The sequence below is a fragment of the Pogoniulus pusillus genome, chromosome 31 (assembly GCF_015220805.1).
Source record: "Pogoniulus pusillus isolate bPogPus1 chromosome 31, bPogPus1.pri, whole genome shotgun sequence".
Taxonomy (NCBI): domain Eukaryota; kingdom Metazoa; phylum Chordata; class Aves; order Piciformes; family Lybiidae; genus Pogoniulus; species Pogoniulus pusillus.
The window spans coordinates 1,008,964-1,021,687 of record NC_087294.1 but is presented as its reverse complement, the minus strand read 5'-3'; the positions used below and the strand labels follow the sequence as shown (position 1 = coordinate 1,021,687).

At 40.6% G+C, this 12,724-nt stretch overlaps 1 protein-coding gene across 1 annotated transcript in view; it reads right to left on the bottom strand.

Annotated features, from left to right (window-relative positions):
• Nucleotides 1–12,724, bottom strand: part of ESR1 (estrogen receptor 1) — a 183,660-nt gene that overhangs the window by 83,377 nt on the left and 87,559 nt on the right. Inside the window, exon 4 of the mRNA XM_064169411.1 lies at nt 700–816. Coding sequence (XP_064025481.1) covers nt 700–816 — 117 coding nt within the window. The remainder of the gene's footprint in view (nt 1–699; nt 817–12,724) is intronic.

The window sequence follows — 12,724 nt, the reverse complement described above, 5'->3', positions numbered from 1 at the left end:
AGAAAGAGAGACTGAAGCATTTGGACAAAATACAATGGCTACAAATTCTGCCTCTGATACTGACTGCATCAGTAGAGACATTGGCAGTCTACTTGTCTGCCTCTCAAAGCAGCACACTAAGAGATGCAGAAGAAACACTTGCAAACATAAGAGCAGGAAAAGAAAATAACTCATCAGGACTGCAAGAAGCTTTTAGAAGATGAAAGAACATTGGTACAAAAAAAGGCAATAAAATTTCCACAGAAACTCAGGAGTAAATGTTCCTGCAGCATAGCTCAAGAGACCCTTGAAGCCTGTTTTTTTTCTTATGAAGTTCCCCAAAATACTTGAGTTGTGTTTGCTCTAGTAAAAACTACATATATGAACAATTTTTATATTGTCTTGTGACCTTCTAGGAGAAAAACCTCAGCAGTCATAGCTTATCACAAACAAGCAAACAAGGAAAGTTGAAAACATTAACAGAAGAATCTTCATCAAAGTCAATGTTTCTATTAAGTTTGATGCAAATCTGGGCAAGATTAATAACATGGCATTTGAGAGTGGGGGCGTTGTTGTATTTCATTTCCCTTTGATTTCATATACTTCAGTTGGACACAATTAGTTGCTTCCTCATTTAGGAACCGTATTAGTTGTCCAATGAAGTTAACAGACAGGAAGGCAAAGAGCAAGCTGAGGATTTGTTGATTGCTGCATACATACCACCTTTCATCATCCCCACTTCATAGCATTTTCTTAGTCGGCAAGCCTGGCAGCTCTTTCTTCTGTTCTTGTCAATGGTGCACTGGTTAGTAGCAGGACACATGTAGTCATTGTGCCCTGTAAAATCAGAGCAAAGGTAAGGACAAAGTTACAGATAGGAATAATAAAACTGCCTACAGTGCTCTCTAATTTTCCCTTGAGCATTGAGTACAGCATCTAGCACCTTGGGAAGAAAGTAGAGTTACCTCCATAATCTATCATGAAATGATTGATACAGATAGTAAAACTAACAGCTAATCAAAAGATCTTTAAAAGTACCTTTAAAGATGAAAATTACAACTTCTGTTGAATAGTGAAAAGAATTGACAGTTAAAGCAGTCACAAAAGAGGATCAATTAATATGAACAAGCCCCCTGACCTCCTTGTTAGCCTGAGAAATACAAGGCCACCTGGCCCAAGAGCCTGCATGGCTGTTTGATCAAGAGTGCACAAAATGGCCTGACATTTACTGAAAGAAGATCTATACACAGAACGTTTTTAAACACCTACCACAGTGTGGGGTAGTTAAGAAACAAACAACAACGTAAAATAGAAACAACACTAATTAATTGCATCTCAGGGATAGATCTATGTCTAATTCCAGTTATACATCTGCTGATAAATGTCAAAACCTTTTGTCACAAAAAATCCTTACATTACCATATGCTGCAACCAAATTTGGTACTGGCATCTTTTCCTTCAGAGCTCCCCTTCCTTACTGATAACCTTCTACCTCTCAGGTTTTATTGCAAATATTTTCAGCATTCTTTTTGTTTTTCCTGCCTGAAAGCCTCTATTACAATTTTCTCTTGGAAAAAAAATGTATTCTTCAACCTGTTAGAAAATTGTTTTCCAAACGCTGAAAGTTAGCAAGGACAAATATGACTGTCCAAAATGAGCTTATTAGTGCTCTGTATTCATCTGAACACAAGTAAGGTACAGCACACAACAAAAACCATTTTACTGCAGAACTCTCTGTTCTTTCTTTCAGGTCAAGGGATCAGCTTGAGGTGGAGTAGGGTGGAGGTTGGACAGAGGCCTTGGTCTCATCAAATCATCTATCCTTGACTAGAAATTAGAAAATAGAGTAAAAATTACTATCAGATTACACCAGGAACATCTGCTCTCCACTGCTGCATAACTGGCATCCAATCAAAACAAGCAGTCAAACTGCAAACTTGTTAATACAGTAGCAGCTGACTACAGACACATGTCTCAAGCAGACAGAATCACTAATCTGCAGGTCTGCTTCACAGGGCAGGAACATCCTGGAAACACCTGAATCCACAGCCCTCACTCCAGCACCGGGGAAAAGGCAGAACCAAAACACTGCCTCCAACTCGGCATGAGGAACCACTTCACTTCTCAGCTCCTCTGCTATGATACAGACTATTCGCTATCTGAGTCTCAATATTTCACTTGTAAGGAAAAAAAACTGAGGAAAAAGCCCAGTCTCAAGCGTACAAAAATACAGGGAAAAGAAGCAAAATGAGAAAGCCACATTTTACTGAAAATGCACACCAAAAAGCAGCACAAGATTGCACCATCAGACCTCAGTCATTGACCTTGTTCTTTAAGTCAGCCTCTGAGATAGCCTGAGAGAAACCAAGAAAGACTTTGACTGAGTCTGATCTTCTTCGTAGTCAACTGTGAGAGTCTAAATCCTCTCTCGTGTTCATCAACAAAGATACAGACTGCATCTCTCTCCCTGATCAATGCAGACAAAGATTGCCTTTGGTAACTTCTGGGACTCAGACTCGGTGCTTGGCTGAAAGCTCAGGTGTGCAAATCAACAGACAAAGCCTTGGAAACTCCTGGACCTCAGCCTGGCTGGAATGCCCAGGATGACTACATCTTACCTCAGCTACCCCAGAAAGGCTTCTGCATATTCAGAGTATGGACAGGTACAGCCAAGGAGGGGGCGGAAGCCCTCAGCCCGGTGGCACCGGCGCCCTGCCAATGCATGAGGGTACACAGGAAGAGTTCCTGGGGAGCTGCAGCTGGGCACTGAGCAGAGAGCTGTATAAAAGGCAGGAGGATGCCTGCCAAAGGGTGCACTCCCACGAGACCACCAAGTGCCCTTCTACCAGACTACCAAGGGTGCACCTCCACCGGACTATCAGAGCGGCACCACCGCCAGAAGAACCCCTGAGGATCTGCACAGCAGATCATGCCTGGGCCACGCACCCGTCTCGCTCTCTGCCCTCCATCTGCAGCTGAGGGTAATGTGATCCCAGCTCTTTTCCTTCCCTGCTTCTTCTCTTCCTCTCTGTCGTTCTCTTTATCTCTCTCTCTCCCTCTGTTTTGTCCAACTTTAATAAATAGTTTTATGGTGATCTATGGTCTCGTTTGCACCTTAACTTCACAACACAGAAATCCCTAAGAACAGCTCTTGCTCCTCTGGACAGAGATACTGTTAATCTCTGTTCTCTGCACCTTGACATGAACTTAAGAGGTAAACTGACAAGGGAAACAAGTGCAGGCGCGGAATCCAGATCACCATTTCGCTGTCTGTGAAACGGGTGTGGGAGGGAACGCTTCCACGCAGGTCACAGCTGAATATGTGCTGAGCACCTTTGCTGGAACAGTGTTGCTCCTAAGTTTCAACTTTCAGGAATAAAACATAAATAACAAAATTGGCACGCTGTAAAAATCAAGAATCAAGTGGAGTTGGCATCTGTGGGACAGGCAGCCTTCCCCACAGCGCTGATGGGGACAACGGTCCTTTCTTTTGCTCTGAACGTAGAATTCCCCAGGCCAACTGCACACATCTGGGAACTGGCGTTTGGGCTGCAGAATAGCACATCAGTAATAGTCTTTGTGATGGAGTGGGACTTGCGGCCCCGGCCGAAATTTCTGCCATTCATAACATCACACTTTTACACTGAAAAGCTTTATCTTAAAGAGGTGCCTTAAAGGTTAATTAGCCTGTTTTCACGTAGATGGCCTGCAGCTCGGACAATCCACTCTTCTCTCACAGCTCTTGACAAACTTCACAGAATAAACCTGACACAAAGAAAGATCTGCATGTGAGGGGCAGACTTCTCCAGACCACAAGTGCCATATGGATGTGGTTGGTTAGATGTCACATTTCATATAACATAATTATTTGTTTACATAAACCAACATGCCTTCTGAAGACTGGAAAATATGCAGGCAATGAAAAAAGCACTGATAATTAGACTATACAGTAGAAATTACCATCAAACAATCAGGGAAGAAGAAAGAAAGGGAAGACGAAGACAGGAACCTTTCCTGTTTCTCCACAATACAGGAGATTTTGCAGGCAATTTTATCACTGCCTTAGACCTAAAATCTTGTGCCCCATCTGTTATTTCAGGACAATGATATCTCTACCCACATTCCATTCTCTCTTTAGACGAGGTAACAAAATAAGACACGACAAATTAAAAAATATGCCAATCCAGATCCCAATCTCTACAAAATATGGCATGGAGTGTGACATCTAGTTTTGTTTCTCTATCTGGTAAACCACAATTGCTTTGGATCCTTGGCAGACGATTAAATCAACAGCTGCACTAAAGCAAAACCTCCCACATGTATTACTCACAACCACCTCAATATGTACACTCCAGAGACAAAAAGCATTTTCAGATAGAGTTGTAGACAAGCCATAACTATCTATTTCCCATAGACTTTGAATCAAACCTTGTGTATTTTTAGCTTCCCAGCTTATCTGAGCTAAAAAGGGAAAGGGTGGAATTCTGCTACAGAAGACTCCCACAACTAATAGAGTGGCTGAAAAGATAAAAATACTGAAAACTACTCTTGTGTGCTTAGAATTCAATAAACTGCTCCCAACAAGGAAATTAACACAACTCTATTGACTAAGTCCATCTAGTGTTGCATTTTGATGCTTGGTATCTGAATGCTTCCTGGTATCTTAGAGTTCTCAAGAAGCTGTAACATATTTGCCCTCGTAGCACTGCTGTAAAGGAGCTGCTGGTATTTCCCTGTACTGGCACAGAGTATAGCAAGGGGGCAGGGATGGGATTCGTACTGCAGAGAGCGTGCAGTGAACATTGGCATTTCTAAGCACATTGAGTGTTCTGTATTGAATTCTGTCAAACTGAAACTGCAGTGCAGGCAATTTGTGGTTTGTTAAATTATTATACTAATCTTTAACAGTAGCAAAAGACCCTTTTCTGCTTACGTACTACTTTGTCACACCAAGTAAAACCTAGTTATGCTGCTCTTTCCTCTACTGGTCTATGTTTGTACTCCTTGGTTTGCACACTTGGATTCTATCATCCAGATTCTGTAGAAGATTCATCCATTTCATAATCAGAAGGGTCAACAACAGTCGCTTGATCTGTTCTCCTATACATCTCTAGCCACATTTTAGAATGTCTTTAGCTGTTATTTATAACAAGGAAGTCCAACTATTTCAACAATCTGTAAATTACATCAATTTTTTGACAGAAATGCTTAATTTTATTCAAAGAATTCAGACGATGAGATATATACTAGATCTATTACTAAATTATGGCAGCAGTTAATTGCCATGCTGGTTCTCTTACAGCAACTCTGGCACAGCACACATACTTCAATAGTTGCTTAATAGTCTCCTTTTGGAAATAAATTATGCCAAAGATCACTTCATGCACTTCCAGTACCTCTGCCATTTTAGTAATCTTACATGGTTCTCTCTGATTTGATGTCCACTTTTCAAAAGTGGCTGCAAAGGACAATGTAACCTACAGAAAGTCTGAAAGTTCATGGTAGTGAAACTCACAGGATCAGTTTAAATCAATAACCCACCTGAATTAAATAGGGTTACAAAAGCATGTTTCCCTTCACATGCTCTAAAATGAAGTAGAACAGTTAAGCACTTTGCTGCTGGACAAACATGTTCTCTTGTAATTTGTAAATGTTTTTATTTTCCCTGTGTGAACATTTTGAATTTCTGACATGCTGAATGAACCCTGAGCTTGAAGTAATGTGAGTTTCCAACTGAAATATTCATTAAATACATGAAACACAAAATACTGGAAAAATCTTTTTGTAGCTTGATATGCCACATTAATAATATTTTAGAGGAAGTAAAACACCATTAAACCTAATAATACAAGATAGATAAAGTTCTGGGCTCCTCAACTCAAGAGAGATGTCAAGATACTGGAACATGTCCAGAGATGGGTGACAAAGCTGGTGAGGAGCTTGGAACACAAACCCTATGAGGAGAGGCTGAAGGAGCTGGGGGTGTTTAGCCTGCAGAAGAGGAGGCTCAGGGGTGACCTCATTGCTGTCTACAACTATCTGAAGGGAGGCTGTAGGCAGGTGGGGTTGGTCTCTTCTCCCAGACAACCAGCAATAGAACAAGGGGACACAGTCTCAAATTGTGCCAGGGGAGGTCTAGGCTGGATGTTAGGAGGAAGTTCTTCCCAGAGAGAGTGATTGGCTTTGGAATGGTTGCCCTGGGAGGTGGTGGAGTCACTGTCCCTGGAGGTGTTCAGGAAAAGCCTGGATGGGGCACTTGGTGCCATGATCTAGTTGACTGGAGAGGGCTGAGTGCTAGGTTGGACTGGATGAGCTTGGAGGTCTCTTCCAACCTGGTTGATTCTATGATTCTATGGCTTCTAAGTGATAGGAATTTTGTCTAAGAAGCGTGTGCCTGAGTTTATATTACATCACACTGGTTGCAAGTGAACAATGTCATGTTGTATTAAATACAGCAAACATTAGTGTTATGGATACAGAAAAATACCACCAACTGGGCTTGCAAGGCCATCTTAGTGCTCTGATCATTACTTGTAAGGCATCATACAGCAGGAAATCATGTTTTAAAGGAAAAAAAAATAATCTCTAAAGCAGAGCAATTAGAAGATTAGAGGCCTAGGGCAAAAGAAAAAAAACCTATGAGGAAGGTTAGGTAAAAGCCTCAGGCTGGGAGAAACAATACTTTTTAATGTTTTTCTTTAAGTGTGATGGCAATTTGTGCTTTAAAAGTTATTGCAAAACGAGAGAGAACAATTTACTTTCTGTGGCATAACAAACAGGAAAATAGCAATGATTTTAAGCTGCAGGAAGAAATATTCAAATTTCAAAACTGTCTTCAAAGATTTGGAGAAGAAAACACTGTATTAGGATACAGGTTTTTAAGAAGTGGTTCAATAAACATACACAAGGAAGTGGCAACACTTAGAATCATAGAATGGTTTCAGTTGGAAAAGACCTTCAAAACCATCGAGTTCAACTGTTACCTATTGCTACCAGGTCTGGTGCTAAACCAAGTCCCTTAGCATATCCATGTGTCTTTTAAACACCTCCAGGGATGGGGATTCAGCTACCTCCCTGGAAACCTATTCCTGTGTTTAATAACCCTTTCAGTAAAGAATTTTCTTCTGATACCAAATTTAAATCTTCCTGGTGCAACTTGAGGCTTTTTCCTCTCATCCTATAACTTAGAATCATAGAATCAACCAGGTTGGAAGACACCTCCAAGATCATCCAGTCCAACCTATCACCCAGCCCTAGCCAGCCAACTACACCATGGCACTAAGTGCCTCATCCAGGCTTTTCTTGAACACCTCCAGGGACAGTGCCTCCACCACCTCCCTGGGCAGCCCATTCCAATGCCAATCACTCTCTCTGGGAAGAACTTCCTCCTAACATCCAGCCTATACCTACCCCGGCACAACTTGAGACTGTGTCCCCTTGTTCTATTGCTGGTTGCCTGGGAGAAGAGACCAACCCCACCTGGCTACAACCTCCCTTCAGATAGTTGTAGACAGCAATGAGGTCCCCCTGAGCCTCCTCTTCTCCAGAAGAGGAGGCTCAGGGGTGACCTCATTCTCTTATTCTTGATAATAAGGAGAAGAGACCAGCAAGGTCCTCACTACAATCTCCTTTCAGGTAGTTGTGGAGGACAGTAAGGGCTCCGCTCAGCCTCCTTTTCTCCTGACTAAACAACCTTTCAGCTACTCCTTGTATGACCTGTTGTTCAGACCCTTCACCAGCTTTGTTGCCCTTCTCTGGGCACACTTCAGTTTGTCCTATCACAGGAAAGAAAGACGAACTAGAGCTCAAGGTCCGCTGCAGCCCTACGATTTGCATAGTCCAAGAAAATAAGGAAGTATTCTTATATCAACACCTTAAGTCACTGCCATATCTGTGTTGAAAGTAGCACATAAAACTCACTAGAAGAATACCACATGCAAAACTCCCTTACTAGGTAAAAAGCCATGTTGAGTTTTGCCTTTCAGTAGCACCCAAGTTTATGGAACAAGACGACCATCAATTAGAGTGCTACAGAAATTATATGTGTGAACAATGATCAGAGCATGTCTTTAACTCAAGGGGCTATAGAGAAAAGCTACTAAAACCACAGAAACAAATCAAAATAAGTTTCAGAAGATGTTGGCTGTTAGAGTGGTCCCAATGATGACTAAGCCCTGGTGGGCTTCCCAAACACACACCTTCCAGCCTTCAAATGTCCAATAGTCACTTACCTCTCAAATTAGAACCACGAATTTTCTACCCTGAGACTAAGTACCAGTCTGCAGTCCTCTATTTATTGACTGTGATGACACCTGCTAGTGTCACTGAGGTTCATGTTTGGTAGTTTTGTGCTTTCTGCTGACCATTCATAGATTCGGTGTACGAGCAGACAACTTCTAGAGTCAGTGTACAAGCAGTCTTATTAGGGAGTTTCTGTCTTCTTGGCTCCAAGATCTAACAGAATTTGCAGCTGTTATCAAGCAGACTACAAAAATGCTATGAAAACAGAAGACAACAATGGGAAGAGAAGATCACAGAAACCTCCCAGATTAACAATATTGCCATTGACGCACCTCAGAATTACCTAAACCCCCACTTACTGGGCATGTTTTACCTCTGAAACTCTCTTCAACTCAGACAAAAATAGGTATATATTACCAGCACTCCTAGAATTGAAGTTTGAACTAGGTACTTTCAACAAAGTACAGCTCTATCTTTATGAAGTTAGACCAAGTGGTAACACTCAAAGTCTACCATCAAAACTCTCCTATTTGATCAAAATTCATAACTGTTACATAAAGTCCATTTCAAACCACACAACTAAAGTACTTCCCAGTTTCAAGAATTCCTGCATTTTGAAGACCACTCTATCTCTGTAGTAAGACATTAACAGCAGCCTCTAGAATCCCTTAGCATCCATTCTCAGATGCCAGCCTGCGCTTGCTGGACGTTATTGCCTCTCATCATACAGCAATTCTTAACTATTTGTCAAATAACCCAGATTTTTGTCTCAGTATAGAACTGTAAGAAAAGGCAGAGAAAGACCTGAAAAACATCAGAAGGGCAGAGGAAGGAGGTAGGGAAATTAAAATGGAAATTTCTAAAATCCTTCATCAGTTCTCAGCTCAAGATATTCTGCAGCATAAGGAACTACCCCTCGTTTGTTCAGAATCCTTTGCGATCTCACTGTGGATTCTGAGCCCACTTATGTAGGCATTTGTGGGAGTCTTGCCACCTATGGTAAGAGTAACTCCTTACTGTCCCATACCCTCTGGTGGCTATCAAAAAAACCCAGGTGAAGTAGGAGGAGAGAAGAATGTGTGAGTCAGAAGGGGGTTTTAATTTGCAAATAGCATCTGTAAGCCTGACACTGAAATTTTAAAGAGGCTGTTATGGACGTGGGGGAACAGGAAAGGAGCAAAGACAAAGGATTCAGAAGACAAAAAGCTAGACAGAAGTGGATTGAAACATTTAGTTCACTTAAGATACCAAGGTGATTTGATTGTAACAAGTTATAAGAACTTCCTATAGGAGAAAAACACTAGATACAAAGTCTGGTTCATGGATGTGAAGTGAAAGCTAAAGTAATTCAGATTAGAAAGGTAACATTTTACAGGTGGAAGAAAAAAATTATTAGAATAAGCAATCAACCCAAGTAAGCTCTTGAGCCCAGAGATCAAGACTGGAAAACTTCTAAAAGATATACCCGAGCTACTGGGGTTTGTACATGGATTTCATATACAGCTGACATCGGGAGAAGACCAGACTTACTGATCTAATGGCCCTTCTTGGTCTTACAATCCATAAATATTTGAGTAGAGAAGTACAGTGTGCTATGGTGTGACTGCTTGTTATGCTTCTGGATTCAAGTCAGTTCACCAAGCATACTCTCGAAGGCTGCATGGGCTGGGCAAAGAATAAAGCACCCTTCTATCACCAAGCAACACAGTGTTCTTCGTGTCAGATGATTGCTCTTTCTCATGAAACATTATACAGTAATATCAGTCTGCACAGAGTTTTCTCAAAACAAGGTTCCAAATCACTTTGGGGACACAAACTAACAAAACAGACTGACATGGGGAGTTCCAGGAGGCAGCTGAGATTTTCCAACAGCCATCTGTTGTTTAAACAAAATTGAGCAGTTGAATGTATCAAGAAACAGTTAAGTCAGATTGTTTTTCAAAGTTTAACTGTTTGATAGCAAACAAACATGAGTTAGTATGTAAAATTCCACATCCATCTCAAGTAGAGTTCAATGCAGATCTGAGTTTTTAAAAATAGAAGTATTATACTTATGCACATAACTGAGCATAACAGATACACTGGGAGGAAATATCCCATACAGTTTGCTCAGTGCTCCCGTCTGTACTCACATTTTCCTGTGATTCTATTAAGAACCATATAGAATGTTTGCCTACAGTCTACTAACAACACCAAACTTCACTATAGTGGCTGTCCTGTGAACTCTCTGATGAGAAGTATAAAAAAGATTAGTAATTTCTGCATCTGTGTATGCACTCAGAAACAGAGGACAGGAAAAGCAGTGGCAGACTTGCACTTAAAGATAGGCTATGAACAGCAACAAAACCCTTTGCTGAAAGCATTCTCTGCTAATTTCAGTTTCTGCAAACAAGTCCTGAGTATCTCAGTATAGTTTAATCATATCATTCCCAGGAAATTTTTATCCCATTTTAAAAATGGGCATCATAGATACAATGCATTTATAATAACATTAGTCCACATATTCTTCTTCCACACATAGGCCTACAGTTTAATAGTATTCACCCAGTCACAAGCTATTTAAAACCAGCACCATCTGTAAGGTAAATGGCATGTTTTCTCACCTAGTCTCAATCTAAAAGCTGCTGTCATGTTCATAAGCTGGACACATGCCCAATGAGAACACGCAGCTGCTGAGGGAATGATCTTGTCTGTATCCAGTAAGAAATCTTCAAAATCCCTCAGTTCATCCCCACTGAATAGCTGTGGCTTTAAGAGTCCAGAGAACATCTTATGCCATCTGTGATGGGCTGACCACAGCTCTCTCAGAAGCACCTATATTCTTGGAGCACATTCTCGATACCAGTGGATGCCGTTTTTCACAACAGCTATTAACAGCAGAGGAGGATCAACTGGAAAAGTTAGAGAGGAGTTTGGCAAAACAGCATCAGAAGTCTAGAAAGCATGTTCTACTGAAAGAAGTGGCTTTGTTTAGTCTAAAGAACAGAAGACTGAGGGAAGATATGATAACAGCCTTCAACTGTGTAAAAGGTTGTTGTAATAAGCCTTCTTCGTGCCCCCAAGGGCAAGCAGCAAGGGGCTTAAATCGGAATTAAAGATCCAGAAAAGCATTTTATGGAACACAAATAAATAATAGATCCATTGTAGGGGACCTCAACTTCTGTCCACGTGGACACTTGGGCAAAACCACCTGCCCTGTGCTGACAGAACCACAGTCAGGTTAATTTTATCTTCCAAAATGACCAAAAGCTGAAGATTTGTGTGGTACAATTCCTTGATAACTGAATTACTTTTGCTTAGAATATTCCAATTTTCACTTTGTTGTTGACTTAGTTCAATTTGAGCACAAAGATAAAAATTATCCTTAGGATTTAAAAATTCTATTTGACCAGGGGAAGTCAAACAAAAAATAATGACAAATGCTCTTCTCCCTACATCACAGTTTTATGTAAATCTCTTTTCTGAAAATCATTTTGATGAGTCTGGAAAAGCAGAAATACAATTAGCTATTAATTAATCACTGTCATTCAAATATTTTTATCAATGTCTAGTCCACAGCAAATCATTCACTTTCAGGCGAGGAAAACTGTAAGCTACAGGCTGGAAGTCATATTTAACTGACCTCAGTGGCAGCCATGCAACAAAACAAGCACTAATGACACTTTGTGACAAGAGGGGAAAAACTTCACTACATTTACTTTCCAAAAAGGAGCAATGGAGTTTTTTTGGCTATGTATCACCTAGAGATTATAAAAACTGTAGGAATCTAACTAACCTTAGTGCTTTACCAGTTTTCTGTCTGAAAAGGAAGAAATCTGGTTTATTTTCTTCTCACAAATGAGACCTAGGCACTGACCAGTACCCTGTTTTTCAGTAGACTTGTACTTGCTTCTTAGTGTAGGAGATGTTGAGCAAAGCAAAAAAGTATACATTCCACAGAGTGACTGGGACTTAAATCAACAACTATCTCAGTCAAGTAATTAACATTGTTTCTGATAGATGTCCTTTAATCCACTGGACAGTTGCACAGTATATTTTAAGCTACAGGAGTGTGAAATAAACCGTTCTGTGTGTAGTTCAAAGCCCTGGTTTGCTGACAGATGTAAATGCTATTTCATCAAAGAACTACTCCTTGTCAGTAGTTATTCTCAAAAGACAACTCTTATCTTAAAGAAATGAAGACTTGGATAGAAGCATGTTCCTAATGGAGCACTACTTTAGGATTAGTAAATCAATCAACATGAACTAATCCTCATCTGACAGGGAATTCTCAAAGAAAAGAATTGTTTTGGATAAGAACTTAGTCATAGAGATGAGATACATGTAGTGTGGAAGACCAATCAGCTTGATCCAATATGCATGTTCAAATTAGATTTCTCACTGCCTCCATGATCAGACATAACTAAACCAAACTAACACAGAGATTTTCTTTATCTTGGGCTAAATAGCAATGTATTACATAGCTGCTAGAAGCGTTCACCAAATAGAGAGCTAACGACATAAG